The 22,812-nt window shown below is 38.4% G+C and overlaps 2 protein-coding genes across 3 annotated transcripts in view; one reads left to right on the forward strand and one right to left on the reverse strand.

Annotated features, from left to right (window-relative positions):
* bmpr1aa (bone morphogenetic protein receptor, type IAa) overlaps nucleotides 1-2,980 on the forward strand; it is a 36,562-nt gene extending 33,582 nt beyond the window's left edge. For both annotated transcript variants that reach the window (XM_067422549.1, XM_067422548.1), the window contains exons 12-13: nucleotides 551-681; nucleotides 849-2,980. In XM_067422549.1, coding sequence (XP_067278650.1) covers nucleotides 551-681; nucleotides 849-974 — 257 coding nt within the window. In that variant the 3' untranslated portion in view covers nucleotides 975-2,980. The remainder of the gene's footprint in view (nucleotides 1-550; nucleotides 682-848) is intronic.
* On the reverse strand, nucleotides 2,851-22,119 carry mmrn2a (multimerin 2a). The gene is made up of 8 exons (XM_067422547.1): nucleotides 20,873-22,119; nucleotides 13,354-13,476; nucleotides 12,045-12,151; nucleotides 11,626-11,709; nucleotides 10,775-10,954; nucleotides 5,706-6,142; nucleotides 4,122-5,634; nucleotides 2,851-3,674 (listed from the first exon to the last, which is right to left on the reverse strand). Exons 1-8 carry the CDS (start codon nucleotides 21,196-21,198, stop codon nucleotides 3,271-3,273), a joined length of 3,174 nt encoding a protein of 1,057 aa, XP_067278648.1. The 5' UTR covers nucleotides 21,199-22,119; the 3' UTR covers nucleotides 2,851-3,270.
* Nucleotides 22,120-22,812: the final 693 nt, after the last annotated feature.

A 22,812-nucleotide genomic window follows, 5' to 3' on the forward strand; every position in this document is an offset into this window, starting at 1 on the left:
AGCCAGTCCATATGATCAAGTTGTGTTTCAAGTTTTAGTATTGACAGGTGAACTGTCTTTGTGGTGTTAAGAGAGCAAAGGTTTTTGCACTTCCACTGGGTGTGTTCTAAAATATTAGAGAAAGACTTTTCAGCTTGAAATTACTATTTTTCTGCAATAAACAAGTGCATTTTGCCACGTTATTTTTAGAGATGATAATTAACATGTTATAGAGTAATCCTTTACTGAAAACCCAATTTTGACACAAAAAAATTGACATTTAACCTATTCTTTTCCCTTCCTGAAAACATTCCAGCGTGACATCTGACAGGTTTTCCCAGAATTTAACCAAGCCCTGTATTTTTTTTCCCCACCCAACTTTATTTTCTTTGATAATTTGTTTTACTCGGATATATAACTTGATACAAACAAAAGATCTGTCACCACAACCTTAGCTACATTACATCACAACCTTAAATGTTTTGATCTAAAGCTATGAAAAGGCTTTTGTTTTGGACGTTTACCGAATTCAAAATGTAATTCATGCATACATCCATTGATTGTTTCCCAGGTATCGTTGAGGACTATCAGCTACCATATTATGATCTGGTGCCATCAGATCCATCTTATGAGGATATGCTGGAGGTCGTGTGTGTCAAAGGACTCCGGCCCACCGTATCCAATAGATGGAACAGTGATGAGGTAAGTCAGCAATCAGTATCTGACCAGCAGATGGCAGTATATTTACAGATTGTGTTTGCAGCATCTGTAGAGATTTAGTGAATATTCGTAGCCTTGAATAGGTACTCGAGGTCATAAACATGTACTGAAGAGAAAGGTTGTGATCTGAGAAGAGTTTGTCTCCTTAGTGCTTGAGGACCATGTTGAAGCTGATGTCAGAATGCTGGGCCCACAATCCTGCATCACGCCTGACCATCCTACGAGTCAAGAAGACTTTGGCAAAAATGGTGGAATCTCAAGACATTAAAATCTGATCAGCAAAGCGTCTTTTATTTTGTTTTTGACATTATTGTCCCCTTCAGGAGAAACAAGCTTTCTTCTTCTGTTGGATCAGACATGGTGACTTTTGCTGCTTTCTGTGAAAGCTCTATTATTGCGCAGTTGGATCAGAGGATTACTGCAACAGACACAAACGTAGAGTGGGACCTTCTGGAGGTTTTGGGAGAGATAAAGTAAACCCCACTGCCTTAAAATACACACAGTTGTTCTAAATATGTTTCTTTAGATTCTGGGAAAAACCTCCTGCCATATGGATGAAATGCTGTTGACTTCTCATGGAATCTGTGTAAAGCATACTGTGATTTAATGTATGACATGTAAATATATTATACTAGTAGAATAACTGAAAACAGAGCAAAACTATATATTATCGATATAATCTTGTCCAGTTAATAGCCATTGTAGACTCTAGAGGAAGATTATCTGTGCCTCTAGCAGCCTATTATGTGGCTTTTAAAAACTTTAATTCAACTGTACAGTAGTTCTTCTCTCTGTTCTCAGCTGAAGATTTCTTTATGAAATAAGACCCCCGCCAGAAGGTTAAAGATGCATGCCATTCGTGATTTTGATGCATGAACATTGTTTGCCATGTTTAAAGCATGCCATTTTAACATCCTCAACATTTTCAACCGAATCTTTCACTATGCCTTTGACCATATTTTTAGGAAGTAAACCAGCTGTCAAAATAGCTCATTTTAATTAAGACAACTGTTTATACTCACTGATGTTTGCAGGATCTCCTGCTAGCAGTGATTTGGCAACATCAGTGTAGTGTTTGTGGGGGTGATTTATGTGCTTTCTGGTTGGTGCGATACAGTTTCCTACATTCAGAGAAGCTTTTTTTGGTACAGGATTCTATTGGTATGAATGTGCTTTAAAGTGCAAACTTTTAAGGATTTGGTGATATTCGGATCATATGTCTTTGCCAATGTCATTAATCATGTTTTGAACTCTGTTTATATTTTTGAGGTGCTTGAAGTTGAAGGGTACGACCGTAAGTAACATCTGTTTGTCATCAGTGCTTAATAGTTAGGTTGGAGCTGCCAAAATACAGTCCTGTTAACTGGTACTATCCCAAAATACACATTATTGTTACGTAACATGTTTACAGAACTCCCATGCAGATTTAATTGTATTATTCTTTAAAAAAAAATGCAGTTGTAGCCCAGAATACTTGTTTATTATTCTTAGTGCCATTGAAAAGACCAATGTGATTTGATAACAAAACAACAGTTCACAATAGCGCTCTACACCAATATCTGGGCCCTTGCAGACAGGAAGTGTGAATGTACAATGCTTTGATAATGTCAGTGCCAGACTAAGGTGCTTTGTCACAATTTTAGTACAGTATGTCCTGAAAGGGCATCTTGAGTAAAACAAAAAGATTAAAAATATTCTGAAAATAAATAATAAATCTAAGAAAGGAAACCGCTTACCTCAGTGTGGTTAACTTTAACACACCATACATTATGCTAGAGAAACACTACTTTTAGTGTAAATGAAAATACAGCTGTAGCTTTTACTATACAAGTAATCTAAAATTGCATCTGTGAAACTGATCATCTATATCAAATGCTTTTCTGTGGCTGAAAAGGGATATTTCAAATGGTCCCTCAAGTTAGCATTTGATTGCATTAAAGAAAGAGAAATCTCATTGTGACTATCCCAGTGGTTTTGCGTCGTCCCCTATGGCTTCTGTTCTTCACCTGGAAACTGACAATGCACCTTCTCACTGTAATCAGAGCTATGAAGCATGTTGATTAGACCATATTGTATATATGCCTGTAGATATTTCAATGTGCTTTACCATAGTATCACCCAGCCCACCTCTGTGTAATACATTAAACAATATTTAGTGTCTAATTCAGTTTTTTTGTTTTATTCAGCCCCATGTTGAAGTGCCTTATAAGTAGGCCTCATACACTGTATACTATTTGTCCATGTAATCTTTTAAAAAAATATATAATTTTAGTACACTCTTTCTGTTTTTGGTGTCTTATATTTAACTTAAAAAGTACAATATCTTGCAATGTATTTAGGGCACAGGGTATGTAAGGAATATAATGTAGTTGTCATATGTAAGATTTCTGATGTTCCACCAAACAGGACCACATCTTCTAAATCTTATTCCTTGAAAACAGTGCTCAATGTCTCAAGAACCTGTCCCCATGATAAACAACATGAGCTGTTTGTCTCTCAGATCCTGAAAGAAAAATTGAAATGGTGGGCAGTGAAATCAGTCTTTTTGCACCTGTAGAGTGTCGCATGGTCTCAGGTGGTCTGCAGCATCAGTAGGCCAGCAAATGTGTTATCTTGTGGGTTGTTGCGCTCTATAGTTCCCTGCACCAGCTCTAGACGGAGTTCCTCTCCTTGCTCCATCTGCAGAATGCAGACGCGTGTTGCGGGTGCACCCAACTTCCTCGGGTTCTGCCGTAAGGAGGCAGCTACCTCTCCACCTCTCTTTAACTGAACCAGAGAGGGGCCTGGTCCAAAGTCCAGTGTCACCACAAAGAGATAGGCACCAGAAGTAGGAGCACGAAATATGCCTGTTTTTGTTGAGTATAATTGTCCATGATTTAGGGCCACGTTTTCAAAAAGGATTGTGCCAGATCCGTTAGCACCTTCTGGGCTGCTGGCCAGGAACATAATTGGACTATCTGGGAGCTGACGAAGCACTGTTTGGAATCAAATAATGGTAAGGTATTAAAATAAGACTGCTAAGAAAAAGGGGGACATGATAGTGTAATTACAAATGACTTTCACTGGGGGTGCTCTTGTCCCACAAATGAAACATCAACTAATCTGTACTCTAGTCTAGATTCCATATGAATGAATATTAAATCGGGGCCACGATTGAACTAAAACAATGTTGTGGAAATTGATTTTTCATTTGTGGCCAAGGTATCTTGTTTTTTCCAATCATGTCATGTAGGATTTCATAATTATAAAACAAAAGAACATTACAATATTTTAAAAGTGCCGTGCTTTAAAGTGTTGGTTCATCCAAAAATAAAACTGTCAATCGCTCACCTCATGTCATTTAATGTAATTCATGAAAAAGTAGAGAAATGATTGAAAGTTTGAATAGTTTTACAAGATACTATGTTTAAATATCATCTTACCTGCAGACTCTAGTGATGCATCTCTCTTGCTGCGAAAATTCACTCGGTCCCCTGTCTGAACAGCTCTTTTGTATGCCGTCGTCTTTTGTTTCTTTGCTTCCTTTCTCTTCATCAAAGCTGACAATTTATCTAAATCCACCGACATCTCCGAGCCAGCAAGTCCCTCTGTGTTACTGAAAATGCCGTTAAAAACCCCAAGGTGTGTCTCAAGGTCCTTACGTAAAGTATCCACCTCGGCCTGCAGTTTCACCTCCACACCACCAACGGCAGAAGTTTTATTGCAGTTGCAGCAAGAAGGACAATGATATTCCTCAAGCCGTTTAATGTGAGCTCCAAGCTCTTTTACCGTTTTCTCTAAAGTCCAGAAGTCATCATCAGAGTACTCCAGCTGTTCCTCGGACAGGTCAAATCTTTCATTCCCACGTCTCCTTTTGACACCCACCGAGGCCCTGTTTGCAAGCACAGAGGGATCATCTGCTGCCAACACCTGAGGGGTAGCAGAGTTCACCATTGAGGTTAAGCTACGGCTGTGTTCATTGATCTTCTCTTGCATGTATCTAATGTTCTCCCTCAATTCTGGTATAGAGTAATGTTTCTGGTCCTGATGAGACCACTCCATGAACTCCAGCACCTCTTCCCCAAGCAAAATCTCTAGCACCTCCGAGTGACGAATGGCATCCTGAAGCAAAGTGTTGAAAATGCTATGTAGGTGCTGAATCTTCTCGACCTTGGCCCTGTCCTGCTCCTGGAGTGTTTCAATGTCCTGCTTGTGGTTCAGGAAGGTGGCCTGAAGCTGGGACACATTGTGCTGTAACATTCTGCTCTTTTCCTGCTCAAAAGCAAGTGACTGTTGCACATTCAGTAATCCTAATTTGAGATCTTCCACAGATGGAACCCAAGCAGCATTGTCCCAATGGTCCACCATATCCCGTGCCTCACGCTCCAAGGCCAACTTGTTTTCATTCGCTATCTCCATCACATTAGCTACAGTTTGTCCCAACTGTGTCACAGATACTCCAAGGGCGATACAGTCACAATCCCCACTTGCTGAACTTATGTTCTTGTAATATTCTGTATATAGATAGTCAACATCGGTTTCCATCTCCTGCAGGGCTCCCTGGAGAACACTGATGTTGCTGCTCAGCTCATTTATACGGTCAAGGACTACTACCTTCGCTGCCTCTACCTCCAAACCAGTCTCCATAAACTGAACCTGGCTGTTGCGGCCAGTCTGGACTATTTTGTTGTCCAGATCTGTCCAACCTTTCTTGAGGTCCTTGATGTTTGCAGTCACTTGTTCATAGCCTTCATTCAAGGTGCTTAGTCTCACGGTGTTGTTAATGACTTTGTTGTCCAGACGCGTGATGGCCTCCCAGACAGCTGTGCTATCATGAGACTGACTCTGTGTGGAATCTGCCTTATTTTCTGGCCGAATCTTCTGAAAATCTTCGTCCAGCCTCTCTTGCTCCTCTATCAATCCAGACATTGATGTATTCAGAGACTGGAGATTTACCTAAAGTGAGATATACACATTCAGTACAATTGTTATGCATGTACAAAAATCATTTGAGTAAAAACTCTGACCTGCAACATCTTTTGGTGACGTTTGATTTTGACGTCTATGTCAGTCTTGAAATTTGTCAGGTTGTAGTGCAGCATGATTTGCTGCGCGTGGAGCCTAGTTTCAACCTCATGGCGATGGTTGCGAAACTGAGCTTTCACCTCCTCCAGTTTCTGTAAACTCTCCCTCAACTCAACTTCAACAGCCTCCTGTGGATTGTGCTCCTCACCACCAACCTCTAGAGGCTCAGCGACCCTCCCCTGCTCCTGATCTTGTCGGAGTCGGGCCATGTCCTGCTGCAAACCCTGCACCTCCTGAAAGAGCCGTTCCAGGGTTAGATTGAAATTCTCCAACACAGGTTGTAGCTGAGACATCACAGCTTCTTTCAAGATTGACAGGAGCTCATAGTGAGCGTTAGGTGTGTCAGGGTGAGGAACGCCTTCATTTACAGCATAAGGGTCTGGAAAAAGATAGACAGACAGACATCGGCTAGACATGTGGGGTCTCATTTAATTAAAAAAATGTATGATCTTAGTCATTTTTAAAATGTACGTACACAGAAAACGAAAATGTGCATACGCCTTTCTTCCAGATGTAAAATTTAATAAAATCGCAAATGATCTTGAAATTGTGTGCCCTAATTTATGTCATCAACATATAACAGAGCATTAGTCACGTCTAAATCCTTTACTTGAGAATGGCGAGCGGTAAGAATTGCTTAGATTTCCAAATACCTGCACTACTCTGACTCTCTGCCACTAGGAAAAGTGTGCATGTCTGCTTAGTTCCTGATGTAGCGCTTAAGCATTTTTCCACGTCAAAGATGTGTTTTTATAAATATGAACGTATGCGACCATTACATTACTCTTGAAATTCTTGGTTTACGTTATTATTATTATTATTTATTTATTTATTTTTTCCAGAATGGGAGTCAATGGCAGCCGTATGAACGGTAAATAGGAAAATGATGGCATGCTTGTAGATATCTTCATCAATAATGAATATACCAAATTTGGAGTCTCTAAGACTAACTCCATAGCGCCACCACCAGTCCAAAAATGTTGTGCAATGTGTTATTTCGATTCCTTTATTATCAGAGTAAGTGTTGTACTTATCTTCCTTCCTCTTGGATTAGAAATAAGTGCATTTTTGTTAATTTTGTTCATCTGAACCTCTGTTCATTTTTAGTTCATCCTAACTATACTTTCTGAAGTGATCTGTTACTCAAGTACATTCTATTTCTGATTTTTTTTTCCTTCTGGCTCTGCATTGCGCTACAGCCGCATCTTGGGCTTGGCCCCGCAATTGCTGCTTGCAGCTATATTTTGAATTGTCCTTATTTATAGAGAATCTTAAAATAGATGTTCTTATTGAACATTACTTTCTATGATGAACATTCTAAGCAACTTACAAAGAGGGGAATCCCAGCAACAATAATGTTTTGGAGGATAATAACCACATTGCCAAAAATAGAAATCTGAAACTATTGTCATTCTTGGATAATAATTTTTCCTGTGGAGCTGTTTGTAAGGTTTGACTTTCTATGAGGAAACATCGATATCATGTCGGAAAGATTTACATCTCAATTTCCAGGTCAGGATGGGTCATTCATTTGATCATGAGTGGTCAAGGTTTAGAGAAGAGTTTTAAGCAGAAAAGGATCTCTACATGTATAAGTTCCCTGCTGGGAACCTGACATAGAGGTCATGTGCCGTTTTCATTCTTTTTATTCACATGCTGTCAAAACAGTCTCTGGAAAAGCTTCAGAATTTATGCTCCTGCTGCTTTTTTCTCATGTTGTAAAGTCTAGGATATATGATTGAGTCATGTTTTATTACCCTGACAACATTGTTTTTAGTATTTGAACCACATCTCATGCAGACACAAAAGCTCTGCTCCTACCCAGAACAACAGGGTAACAAGGGGAAAATTCTCCACTCAAACTTCAAAGGTTGTTTTTTCTTTCTTTTGTCTGCTTTTTGGAAGAGAATAAACGTTTTAAAGAGGCTCTCAAGCGTTATTTATGTGACAAATGTGTCCTTACATCAATAACGCTGCAGTTTTCTTAGTGTTGTGTGTGGCTGGATTCAATCTATATCTGAACCACTGTGTCATTTCCATAGACCATTACATCACGCTCATAACCATACAATGTATGGGGGGACTTTTTTCCCATGGAAAGAGAGGATATCCTGTGCAGGAATTAGTAATGTGAAGGGACATTGAGGAGCTGTTATTGAAGAGGAATGGAGGTTTTTTCCCTGTCTGCAGCATTATTTACTGTTCTGTTAATCCGGCATCCTCTGCATAGTAGGATATAAGAGAGACCGGCACTTGACGAGACGGACAGAATAATATCCCCATAATGTGACAAAACATATTACAACCAAAGGAAGTGTCTAGTAACTATTTTTGGGTGGATAACACACATGTTCTGTTTTCAGTAGTATTTGTCTGTAAGAGACTGGGAAGAGAGACCTGCTCAATGCTTTTTTTTGTTGTTGAGAATATTACAATAGGATATTATATAGGAAAATGAACAGCTATCATTTGGGAACAGAACACTTATTTGTAAATTTTAGATGGTAAAAAGCAAAAGAAAAAGCAAACCATTAAATCATATGCAGCCGCGGTGGGACAGTGCCCCATTGACACCATCCGACAGTTTTTGGATTTTCTAGACTATTTTAAGGGATAAAGTGAGCAGGATATATTAAAATGAAGTGCATGAATTTGACAGGCATGTTTCATGACACTAAAGACCCCATTTTAGCAATCTAAACGCATGGTCTGATGCTCATGACACTGGTACACTTAGGGCGTGTCCGAATCCGCTTTTGCTAGTTTAAGGACAGTTAAAAAAGGTCAGCGGTCCGAAAGGGTTGTGTTATGGGCCTAACGTGCAATAAACCAATCAGAGTGTTATCTCCCATTCCCTTTAAAAGCCATTTCCACTTGCACCATGGCCGATTGCTATTTACATAGCAGAATTTGCAAGTGGAAATACTTAACGCTTCTCCACAGAGGAATCCTTTTATTTATAATATTTAAAAATGTTTGTGTGCTGCTGCACGTCCCTGTGTGTGTAATAAGCAGAGTGTACACCACCTATAGGCGCACATTACTAAAGCGCCCTTTAAATAACACAAATACTGCGCTATTGACTTAAGACCAGGGGCCTCACACAAAAGAAGGCGTACGCCGCTCTCTAAGCAATAATTGGTATTTATAAAAAGCAAATTTGACGGGAAAATGTGCGGTCCTTCACGCAAGCTTTGACCCAGGAGTGGGTAATGGTGACACTGTCGGCAGATGGAAGAAACACGTGAAAGTGTGTGAAACTCTAGACAACGTTGTGTAAAAAAAATGTCAATCCTGCCTCTCATAAATAACACAAATACTTCACAAAGCAAGTCTTAGCTACAATTAACAGCCTACACGAACACCCGTTTGCTCGATCTGCAGTGTAAAACAAACAAAATCGAATGAAATTACAACAGAGATGCAAATTAACAAATATTGGCTAAAAGAAAAGTGAAATATGTTCTGGAATAATATTGGCATGTTATGCAATTCATCCTCATAAATAATATGGTAAAAAGAACAAAATAACGTACAAAAAGGATATTCTCATCAATGTGTCCGAAGCAGATATAGAGGCAATCAGACAGACAGACAGACAGACAGACAGACAGACAGACAGACAGACAGACAGACAGACAGACAGACAGACAGACAGACAGACAGACAGACAGACAGACAGACAGACAGACAGACAGACAGATAGATAGATAGATAGATAGATAGATAGATAGATAGATAGATAGATAGATAGATAGATAGATAGATAGATAGATAGATAGATAGATAGATAGATAGATAGATAGATAGATAGATAGATAGATAGATAGATAGATAGATAGATAGATAGATAGATAGATAGATAGATCTATTTTGTTAAATTTTAATTTTGTTAAAATAATGTATGACGTATGTCTCAAACATTCAGAAAGAAAATTAGAAATTCTCAACATATTGATTTCCTCTCTGTGTTTACCATGATTTCGCAATCAATGAATATTAACTTGTGGGCGTTTCACTGATTATTTATGGGCCACTATGGGCGTGACATGAAGCCGCAAAAGCTGCTCTACATTTAGAATTGATTTTGATTTATTAAGGGAAAACTGCGTATGACGTGCGTGCACACGGTTTTCTAATTCAGAGTATTTCTGTGCGTACGTACGTCCTGTTTAATCTGTACGCCCCTTCTGACGCAAATGCTATGTAAATGAGGCCCCTGGCGTTTGTTGGTCATCAACAATGCACCTGAACACACACGTTTTCAGACCAGCGAACAAGAAGGACGCGAGTGCATTTCCTATTTGCACATTGTGGGCGCTGGATGTGAAAGTTATAACACCTTTGGGCTGAAACTAGCAAAAAAACTCTTGCGTCTCGCGGTCTCGCCTAGCATTACATTGCTTTGGGTGTATGATAATGCCCTAAGAGTCCTTCCCAGCTCTACAGCAGCGCACCACAAATTTCCAATGTAAATCTGTGGTGAAAAATGGAACTGCAGCGCACCCTCATAGAGAGCATTGGGGGCAGATTTCAGGCTGCCCCGCTCATTTACACATTATCTTAAGTAAACCTTGCCCCAGACCAAGATGCTATCAGTAATGTATACTCAGCTATGTGTATATTAGTCTGCATCAGGTCATTAACTATTTGTCTATGTATAAGTATAAATCATTTAGTTTCAACATGCCCATATGAATAGCTAGCTTTTATATACTGTACAGTACTTCTGTTGTTTGTTTCTGAGAATAGACATGACTTTGTTTTTCTCACTGGGATTCCTACACAACTTGCAATATTCTAAAATGATAGAATGTCCTTGCTGCAAAAGTGTGTCTGATGTGTTCAGTGATAGGATATAAAGCTTATAAAATGTTGATCAAAAACTAAGCTAAGACCCAGAATCTGCCCTACCTAAATTTACAGTCAGGAGCCGCAACCAATCAAATGGCATTTTTTTAAATCGTCATAGTTTGTTCAAGTCTCCGAGGTATGTTGCAAAAATACATACCTCTCCTCTCAAAGTGGTGACTGTTATGGTGGCCATGGCCAGCAGGGGCGTGCTCATAATCATCCACGGACTCTGTTGCAGTTTGATTCTCTACATCAGGTTGTTGAGCTTCATACACTGGAGCGCCAAACATTTCGAAATCATTCTGCTCTCTGTTCTCTTGATTTAATTTGTTATATCCTTAAGAGAGAGAAGAAGAAAAAGTACAACCAAATGTTATGTTTGGCACTGTATTGATTGATGGTACCTTTGCCATGAGTTTTGTTATTTTGTTATTCACTTCATGAATGCGACCTGTGCATTTGAATATCAGGAAGGTCATTGGTAGGAGTGCGTAGTATCAGATTAATCAGCAGCACGGGAATTTCCAAGTTTGTGTCCAAAGCTTTTGTTTGTGTCCCAACTACTAGCTCAAAGGATTATTTTTAGAGCTGTGGGTTTAACAGCCTCCTCTAAAACGTGCTATTATTCTAGTGCGCTCCAGTGCATGTGTGTATTTACCCAAGACCATTTTTGTTTTGTCCATGCTCAGACTGAAGCGCGGTCACACACGTTAACACTCTGTGTGGGCTCGCCCCTTGCCTTCAGAAAACTCTTACGCCCTTTTCCGTTCTCCCATGTGGGGCCATAACATTCCCATAACCAGCCAATATTTGCACAAACACAATTTTGTCATTTCCTCAGTTTGTTTCAGCAGCCAGGCCAGTGTCAGTCTGTCACAGGTATAGGGTCATGCTTGGCTAGAATGCTGCATTAACCAGTCAGCATCCAGTGACCAGTGCTGCAACTATGCATAATGTAGAGAGACATTTTAAAACGTTTAAAACTTAAAACTTTTTTACATCACATACGTCTGTCTGTCACTTCATGTCCTCCCTGATGTGGTCTTCCTGTCATGGTGGGGTCTTGAGACTCAGAGACGTGGCCACCTGTGACTGACATAGAGCACAGAGAAAACAGAGAGAATGTAATATATATATTTTTATGTTTTTCAGAATGTATAGCACCTGACCGGTGGAAAGCACCTTTTACACAAGCCATTTTACATCCCATTTACAAATGAAGGAGCCAAGCCCGTTCATCAAAAGGTAATTTTGTTTGCGTACAGTACTGTTGGCCAAGCAGCGTATTCAAATCTCTCTGTAGTAATATTTATTCAAAAGCGGAGAAAGACCATATCAAAACTTTTGGAAATGGTGACACCATTGTGTAGAAGCAAAGCAATTTATGAAGCAAGTCAGATTGTTGTGGAAAGTTCATCACTCAGTACCTGTCTCCTCACAGTTTTTCCCAGCATGCCCAGGGCAGCATCGCCACAGCAGTGCAGTGACGATTTTCTGCTTCTCTCTGTATACTGGCCGAGTGGAAAGTTTGTACCTGCATACAAATGAAAGGATTTGATTAAGTTTGAATGTGAAGTTTCAGCTCAAAACACTGCAAAGATCCTTTATTATACCATGTCATGCCATTTTTGAGCGGAAGAAAAAGCATGCTGTTTTCATTCATGTATCTTTAAATGCAAACGAGCTGCTGCTCCTCACCCCACTTTCCAGAAGAGGGCGGAGCCTGTACAGCTCATGCCTTGGATACTCAATCAAAATCATACAGACGTTTTAGCTTTTGGCAATTTATATCACAAATCACACTCATGTGACATTGCAGTTCTTCATCATAAAGCCATATTAGAATAAATTTATGATTTATGGTTTTCTGAGCACACACATCCAAAACACACACGCAGAAAGCTGGCTGACAGAGCGCCCTGTGAGTATTAAACTAAGTTCTCTTTCACATATTACAGCACTTAAACTGTCAAAAACACACAACACGGTTATGTCTGTGAACGTAAACAGTAATAAGAAAAAATTGCATGTGTATATTAGATCTGTGAATTAAAGTGAAAGCTGTATAATATAAAGTACTACTGCTATTTATGCTGTTAATATAAATCAAACAACAAAAGAGAACAAGAAAATCACTCACTGCTCTTGACTGAATAACTTTAGTTGCTTTAATAAAAATACATTTCTTATGTGAATGCTGCTGTTAAATGCTCTCGCGAGGAGATAGACATGGCAGACTGTGTACAGCTCACTTAGGGCAGGGTCTATGCTATTAGGACAGAGCCAAACTGTTCTCGCCGCTTGGTACAATTATTGCACATCCACTGCAGTGAGATGGACTTTGTAACGAAGTCTTTAGTGCCTTTTATGGGTCTTGTAAGTGGGTCAGTTGAAATGTACTGAATGCCAATGGAGGCCTTTTTGAAGCCTTTCTCAGCCATCAGCTTTCAACAAAAATATCTTCATTTGTGTTCTGAAGATGAAGGAAGGTGTTACAGGTGTCCAACGACATGAGGGTGAGTAATTAATGAAATAATTTTCATTTTTGGGTGAACTAACCCTTTAATGTTGGGGGGTGGTATTACCCGCGTGTTATTCTGTCCCACCCAATAGCAGGTGAAGAGAGTGTTTTAAAATATTCCTTATTTTGGCAGTTCTGTTTGGTGCCTCTAGCAACACAGAAACTACACACTTTTAATATATATAATTCACATTTAAGATACATAATTCACTTACATGACTAGCTGGCAGTCTGGGGAGCCATTGGGACAGGGACTCTGGGACTTGATGGTGTACTTCTCAGTTCCACAGTATACTACCCCAGTAACAGAGCGCTTTTGAACAAACGCACACCAATTCCTGGAAGGGAGACTGAACGTCAGACACACAGCCTAATATGTACATTCTAGTTAGGAAACATCGGAAGTATTCAGTTCGGTCAAGGCCAGTGGTTCATTGTACTAATACACTTAGCAATAATACAGTTATATTTTTGGGTTTGTGCTTAGCTGAACCTTTTGTTCTCAGGGTCAATGATACTTCATTATCTAGAGGAAAATATTAACCTACAAATGACACGTTAAGACCTGTAATGTATTTCTTGGACTGCATTCATGGTATTCTCAAATTACAGATGTTTTTTTCTCAAAATTAGTATTTTATAATTGTACATTTTTTATTTACATTGGTTAGCCATGTTTTTCTTTCAGACATACTTGTGGATATATTCATACATGAATTATTCATTCACAGCAAGCATACCATTGCCAATGTGCAGAGTGTAACGGCTGCTTCACAACCAATTTTAAAGTCTGTGTGACTATCACAGGGCTACGCGGTTGTCTGAAACAGTGGAAAGGCAGCATTAGGTACAAAAAGTTGAAGGAACCGAAGAATAGGTGTCTGGGTGCCAACGGTCATGACTCATTGTTAATAGCGCTATAGAGCATGGCATCCTTCATTTGGCAGTAAGGGACATGGAAGGTTTTCCATTGACATTTACAGTGCTGTATATAATAGAGCCCCTTCTGACCTGGGCAAGTCCAAACACCCTTCTCCTGCTGCAACGTTGCATACAAATTAAGTCCGTACCACGTCACAGGTTTAGAAAGGTTGGTTACGTACACTGCCCAAAGGTGACTGACCAGACAGACAAAACAGAGATTATATTTCATTGGGTCCAGCTGTAAGGTCCTATTCCTGAGGTCACGGCAGAGCTGATGATGACGGGCTGCAGTTATTTTACATCATTAGAGCTGATCTTTGACATGAGTCTTTGTTGCTGATTATGAGTAAACCATTAACAATGATCATGGGAACATGGAAATGACCAGAGATCATAGGTTTGTTGAAGTTAAAGGCTGGACAGATAAGGCTTTGTGGGCAGATGTATTTGGAAATGGTCCTTTGAGGGGGAACATCAGCCTGCTATTGGTTGTTTTAACTTGCTCAATCTTCTTGATGTATGATTCATAGTCCACAAGTAAGACGGGTCAAACTCTCCCAGCCAAATCCCTCACATTCACTGCAGAGTTGTGAATTGTTTGGGGTGTAATTGTTCAGTCTTTGGTCAATGGTTAATACGCTCGGTATGAGTTTCAGAATGAGAAAGTCTGTATTCATCTCTCCATTAATCAAACGCAAATGTAGGGCAGATCAGGTCAATGGGATCGGTACTTTATGAAAGAATTGTGATGACTAAATGATTGGGAAAACGCCAGGTTGAGTTCTTGATTTGTGTAACGTATATTGTGGTTTTAAACCCACAGGCCATGACATATCCAACAAAGCCAAAAGAATCAGTTAACCAAAGATGCCAAAACACAACAAAACAATAGTTCCAACACTCTATCAATGGTTACATGGAGAGAGAAAAAGCATCAGCACTGTTTATGGACAATTAGTACTTGCATTTTAGACCATAGACTATGAATCTAACAGAACAAGTTATCCTACAGAGCTTTACACAAGGTCTGATCTGAAACAAAATACAATACCATGTATGCCACAGTTAGTCTTAAATAAACAGCTTTAGTGCTTGTTTCCAAATAGAATAAACTTTGGGGGGAAAAACAACTCACATTTTCAGTATACAACATGTCAGAATAAGGAAAAACATGTGGCATTTCTTGTGCAACACAATGATTTTTCTGGTAATCCAAACTGAATGTCAAACAGAGGGGACTTGTTTTGCAGTTGTAAATGCATTTGTCTCTGTTGTTGTCTTTTTGGAGTTAACACAAGGGGTATTTAAACCATTGCTTGGTCTTTATATTTGTCTTGATCACTAAGCCGCCTGTAATGTGATCATTGATTAATAGGATCTGAAGGTAAAGGGATTAAAAGTCTCAAGACAAGTTACTTGTAAAGCATGTGAATCTTTATAGTTTACAAGCCTGTGATTTTGCTTCATTCTGGGGCAGACTGGGATTAAAGGATTAAAGGATGGGGCACAACAGGCTTCCTTCTCGCCTACCTATATGTCTCAGGCTTACGTTATCTTCTGTAACCCCAAGAAGGGGTTAAATTGGACTGGAATGATCTGGAAAGGCATTCTGGCACCCTTGATTTAAAAAAAAGACAACAAATTAAGCAGTTGTTTGTCAATCCATTCCATATACTCTATGTTCCAGTCCAGTTTCTTTGAATACACAGCACACTTATTGAGTGAGTGAACTACAATTTCACTATATAAAGCATTTTTTTTTAGGTTGAAAAACACAACCAGGTGTAGAATTTTGGATCACTTATTTTGTTTGTTAAACACATATAACATATAGACTTAAGTGCTAAACGTTTATTATATATGCTGTATAAATCAGACTTGTTTTATGTCACTTCCAGACATATAGTTCAATGGATGGACATCTCTGTAAGCACATTGCTTTTCTTCCTGCTTTCTGTCGATTAGTGTCCCCTCACAGGAAGGAAGTGTATGACACTCTTTCCCTCCTGCAAACTTCCCTCATCCTGGGATCCTTACCCAACGAAGATACTCACGGACGTCCACGCACACAGACTGACACGACCTCTAACCTTAAGCCCCTTCGTTTCATAGTTTCCTCTGGTCATGTGAATTTCCAGAGAGTGTACAGCAAGAGTCATTTTCTTAATCAGTATTTTTGTGGTCTTAAAGGGTTACTTCAGCGATTAGCATATGGCTTTGTATCAGTAGAAACCCTGGAGAATATTCAAATTATTGTGCTTTCCCCCCTCATATCTCCCTGAGACAAGAGATTTATGCATTTTATTTCTGGAAAAATTCCTCCTATGATGCAAAATGACGATTTTTGCATCATAGGAGGAATGTTTCCCCAGAGGCTAGAGACTACAGCCAGCAGAGGGAGCCATTTCCGCATGTTTTGAATCTGCGCATGGGGGATGGGGAGATAACACTCAGCTGGCAGGGAGAGCTCAGCTTGCAGACAGGATCATTTAAACGGAGCTATGTTGAGCAATGTAAGTCTTCTAACTTCTCAAATTCATTTCTATGAAAGTTAAGCTTGCAAAGGCATGAACTGAAACGCGTGCCAGACTGAACTCGCGTTGTGAATGTATGCCGCGAATGTAGTCGCGATTACCTCAGCTCTCATCACTCGTGCAGTTAGTGCTCAGTGCTGTGACACTCGCGCGGTGACTCACACATTATATTGAACAGACACGTTCAGTTTTTAATTGTAGTGTCTTCTCTAACTCAGTCACAGTAATGAAGTTGGTGGTGTTGGGAATGGCCTCACAGGGCAGCGAAGCATTCTGGGAATTGTAGTCTTTCATCCCCATGGGACAAAAATACATTTTCTGTCTTTTCTCAGTCTAGAAGACACCAAATTCAAAAATAATTTCACATTTCTACTGCATTGATGACCCAGTTTAAATACAGATTCATCTTCCCAGCGCTGAAGTACCCCTTTAATAAAAACATCCCTAAAACAAGATATATTTATTTAAGAAGCCAATCTGAACAAGACATCACTTATTTTTAGAGAATTCACTACTGTGTACCAAAGCTGCATTTATTTAATGATAAATACAGTAAGAACTGTAAAATTGTGAAACATTTTTATAATTATTAAAAGTAATACTGAAATTAAAATGTATTTATTATTATCAGATTTATTACATTTATTATTTTATATAAAAAAAGTATGTCTTAAATTCAGTAATTTAGGGGAATTTAAAAAGACTGAAAACAGTTGTGTTGCTCAATATTTCTGTGAAAACCATGATGCATTTCTGATACAAAATGGTAGTAGTATATCTTGAATGAAGTCTATTTTTTCTCAAGTTATAACATATTACAAGTTAGAGAACATATAGCCTGTTACAAATCAAAGACCTTTGATGTTTTTATCAGCAGACATTTATCCTACTGTATACAGAGCTGAAATATTAAGGCTGGATTTTAATGGAAGGTTTTGTTTGACTTTGGATCCTATAAAGGATTAGCATTGCCTCTCACTGTTGTACAACAGCTGCAATAGATAAAAACTCTCCCCATCCATGTCATGCTTCGGATTCTAGTCCAAGAAATGAAGCACATTATAAGCTAGTGAAGTGGTGAGTTTATATTGACTTGAGCACAAAAGGAAACAAGGCCTTTGACGGATGGGACCTCTGTTGAGATTGGTTGAGACCCAAGAAATAATCTGTATGCAAAACTTTTTTGGGGCCAGATCGTAAGCTAGAGCAGCTTCCTGAGATGGATACAGGATGAAAGCTGATAAACTCAAACCACAACAGAGAAATAAGAGTGTGTGAGAGGATGTGAAATATAGAAACCACGTACACAGGTCACAACATCCACAATGAATGGATAAATACAGGGGATTTTAATAAAATACAAGTGTCTTGATTATTTGACTTTGGCAAAATAAGGTTTAATTTCACAAGAACATGTCATTGTTTTGACATTTGAATTGCTGTTATATTCCAACAGCTGTTTCTGGTCAGAAAGCTTGACTTTGTGAAGTGAAATTTCTATTTAAATTATTTCCATCAATTTTAGTTTCTACAAAAAGTACTGTTCATAAGTAGCTCCCTTGGGATTCTCTGCACCTGGGCATCAAACTCTCTCTTTGTCTCCCTTCCTTTCTTTCTAGCTTTTCAGAGTTGCCCATGCATGCCAAGACATCACATCACTAAAAAAAGAATCTTGTCTTAAATCCACAGACTCACACCTCCTCTAAAGACCACCTGTTATCTAACTAGCCTTTTATATTTAAACACTCAAACGTTTTTAGAAATAGGGCTTTTTAGAAATTCAACTTCTTTCCTACATTTAGATATGTGGGCAAATGCATTTTTGTCTCAGTGCATGCATTGTTTTAGTTTGGCAGGGTCGCCGCTAGCTTAGCTTAGAATAATGAATGGAATCCTATGTTGCCAGCTAGCATGTCCCGAGTAAAAGTGATCCAAAAACAACCCCCCATCTAATTACTTCTTGTGGCCTGCGTATTCACAATGAGTATAAATAGCGATGCAGATTAAGCCAGTAGGGCCTGGCGAACTCCTAGGGAGATATTGACTTGGGACTATATTTTGTGGAAGCACAGGCAAAGCACTGCTTCTTGGGCACAGAGATATCACGCAACACATTGGGATCGCTCAACGGCCGGAGGACGTGAGGATGAGAGCCGTGATATCTCTGCGCCCAAGTAGCAGTGCTTCGGCGAAGCTAAGCTAGCGGCGACCCTGCCAAACTAAAACTGAAACAAAAATGTATTTGCCCACATATCTAATTGTAGGAAAGAAGCTGAATAAGCCCTATTTCTAAAAACGTTGGAGTGTTCCTTTAACCTGATTTAGGCTTTAATGATAAAGTATTAAAATATTAATTATATAGGTTACAATAGCTAAATAAATCCACTTAATAAAAAAAAATATTGTCATTAAAGTATAGCATGGAAAATGAATTTCTGCTATAAAATCTAAAATTATTTCATTCCAATTTAAAGTAAACTAATTATTATTAATATCATCTAATGTTCCCCATATGTTTTATGTATGATCATGTTTATTTTTTAATTCATTACATTTTTTATTAAAAACTACACCTACAGAATTGATTTAAATGTAAAAATAAATGTAAATTTATTTAAATGTATTTCTGTGTAGCATTTAAGTAACTTGTTATTAATATCATCTAATGTTTCTGCACTGTAAACATTTTTTGTTGGTTTAACTTAAAAAAGTAAGTAACCTTGTTGCCTTAAAATTTTTAGTTTATTGAAATAAAATGTTTTAGTTGATACAATGAAGCAAATAGAAACTCTAAATATTATTGTATCTAAAACACATAAAAACGTGATAAATCATTAAAATAGCACAATTTGGCATGTTTCACTGCGTCAAAATAAAACACACACAATTACACAATATGCTTACAAAATCTTTTAATAATATTTGAATAGAGGTTGTCGTCGATTCTCAAAAATGTTCATTGCATTAATGTTCACTCAGAATTTTAAGGCAACCAGGTAACTTATTTTTAAATAAGATATTTTTTACAGTGTGTAAATTCCCCATGTGTCTGATCATTATGATGCTTATTGCAACTTAATTCTGAAAAAAAAATGTTTTGATGTTTTGACAACTTTAAATTTCATTCCTTAAATTCCTTTTGTTACAATTGCAGTTGTAATTGATTAATGACTGTACAATATTTGCTACCTCAAATCACATTTAGTTAAAGAGGTATTCAATTAAATTTAGAAAGGGGCAGACCCTCTTGTACCATTAATCAGACCCAAACCAGATGTTCTTCCTTTAATCACAACATATATCAAATAAATACAAACAATGAAGACTAGGGAGGGTGTTAGCAGAGACTCAAGCCTGCTGCTGAGCAATTTGGGGTCTACTGTATGTATTCTGGTTGAGGGGAAGTGCGACCCAGCTATTGTGAAAAGATTAAACTGAGGCTGATCTCAAAGCGCAGGAAACATTTGGCTCCTATGTGCTCCAGGTAATTAGGCTGAATTACTATGGATTAGCCAGAGTTAAGAGAAAACATATGGGCACTCTTGACACTTTGAAGAGAGTGCATTGGATCAGAAAAGACCTTTAAATACAGAATTGTGAAAACAGGTACTTCCAAATGTTTGCTGAAACACTTTTCCTGTTTTGTTTCCACATCAGTGTAACTCTGATTGTAGCAGATGGGGAAGATAAGAAACTTAAGGAAGTGATGGAGAGGAACACAACTTTACTATGTTTACTATATACAGCCATACACAGGCTTCTCTGCTTCAACCTCATGTGCCAATAGCCCTTTAAAGCTTGGTGTCAGGCTTGTTTTTGTAAAGAAATTCATTTATTCAGCAAAGATGTACTGAACTGATCAAATCTGATAATAAAGACATTGTTACAAATATTTGTTTTGATGAGAAGAAACTTGAGGAAGTGATAGAGAGGAACCCAACTTCACTTTTTTTTCAGCTATTGCTTCACAAGCTCCTCTGCTTCAACCTGGGTGGCTCTCCAGGATAAATAATGAGCTCTAAAACCAATTAAACCAAGCACGTTTTATGACATGCATGTAATGAGCAAGATTATGGCAGAATTACCCGGGTGGATGACCTCCTTTTCAACAAAAACACTTTTTTGTGATGTCATGATTATGTGTTTGAATCAAATGGAGCATGATGAATGAATGAATGAATGAATGAATGAATGAATGAATGAATGAATGAATGAATGAATGAATGAATGAATGAATGAATGAATGAATGAATGAATGGGGAACAGCAACACTTACCCAGTGTGTGGTAGAGAGCCCCAGGTCTCAGTTGTATCTGTTCCCTCAGGTACATCCGGAGAAAGATGTCCAGTGCTGGGATCTTGGTGTCCATGACCCAGAGGATGGTGGACAGCTCCATAGACATCAGGGTTCTGCCTGTTTAGTCCTTCACCATGATGAGGTGATCCAAACCCTACCAGTGGAACTCTGCGGTCCCATCCACCACCATCTGACATGTCCTTCAGCTCGTCCTCCTCCTCTACCTCCGGGTCTCTGGCTCTGACCTCACATTGTGCTGCGAGAAGCAGCCCCTGGATTAATACGGCCAATCTCAGCACCACCATATCTGTATGCTCCTCAAAACGCTCTGGAACTGACACAAAGCACAAGAGAACAAGATGTTGTGAAGCCGTTGCTCGGTGGTGCCGTATAGAAACTCTCCGCCCCCCATCTCGAAAATGATCCTCTCCCTCCCTCCTCCTGTCAGGCGCTTCTCAGAGTCCACTCCCCCCGACCTCTCTCTTCCTCTCCCTCCTCTTAATAGTTTCAAAGACCTCCAACAATCCTCGGAAATGAACCCCCCCCACCCACATCCAGCTTACTCCCTGTGGAAAGGTCGCTGAGCCTAGAACAATGAGGCCCGTCAGCTTTCAGGCTTTACATGAGGTGCTGGACACACACTTGACTATGAGTGAGAAAGCAGGACATTTCTCTTGGCTGGTCACCAGAATTGTTATGCTCTTATCACCTCTTGCATCAGAGCACCCGTCTCCGCCCAGAGTTAAGTAGCTCAGGAAAGAGATGTAAAAGCTAAATTTATGCGAATTACGAGAAGATAAAAAGTCAGTGGTTAATACAATGTCCTGTTTTTCTTTATATTTGATTCAGTTATAAAGAGCTTAAAGGGATAGAAAATTTTAAATGCTGTCACATGTACTCACCGTGTTGTTCTTGTTCCAAACTGAAATAGACAAGAAAACACTTTATAGTTTTTTTAAGGAGCTTTCAAGCTTACAAAAAGATGCAAAAGCACAACAAAAGCATCATACATGGAATCCATACTACTCATGTTCCATATACACACATATTTCTTATTTGTTAATTTATATAGCAAGGATGCATTAATTGATCAAAAGTAAAGACAGTAAAGACATTGTTACAAAAACGTCCATTTCAAAAAAATACTGTTCATTTGAACTTTCTATTAATTAAAGAACCCTGAAAAAATGATCAGTTTCCATAAACATATTAAGCAGCACAACCGTTTTCAATATTGATAATAATAAATGTTTCTTGAGCAGTATTTCACATTTAATTTCATAGGAATAAATAATATTTTAAAACAGATTCAAATAGAAAATACATTTGCTTATTATTTTATTATTTGCTTGTTATTTTATATTGTAGTATTTCACAATATTACTGTTTTACTGTTCAAATAAATTTAGACTTCTTTCAAAAACATCACAAAATCTTACTAAACCAAACTTTTGAAGTGTAGTGTATATATGGTCTGAAGTCATAATATAAATTTAGTTGTATCTTATGATTAATTGGTTTATATGGTTCACAAAACTAACCTTAAAATTACACAAATCTTGTTCTAAAGTTTGCTGACTCAACAAACCAGTTACAGCGGTTACTGGCTCGTCGGAGGGAAAGATTATCAGAGAATAACAATTACAACTTAAGTCAGTCTTTAAAAATGAAGATATGGCTTCAAAAGGCAAAACTGTATATAACAGCATGTATAAACAACATTTATAATTCCAAGCATCAGTCCCTGTTCTTTGCATTGTAAATTTGTTTTTGTTGGTTTAACTTAAAAAAGTAAGTAACCTGGTTGCCTTAAAATTTTGAGTTTATTGAAATAACAAATTTGAGTTGATACAATGAAGGAAATTGGTTTAATAAATATTAACTCAAAATATTATTGTATCTGAGCCACATAAAAATGT

This window comes from Pseudorasbora parva, chromosome 17, assembly GCF_024679245.1.
Source record: "Pseudorasbora parva isolate DD20220531a chromosome 17, ASM2467924v1, whole genome shotgun sequence".
NCBI classification, from domain to species: Eukaryota; Metazoa; Chordata; class Actinopteri; order Cypriniformes; family Gobionidae; genus Pseudorasbora; species Pseudorasbora parva.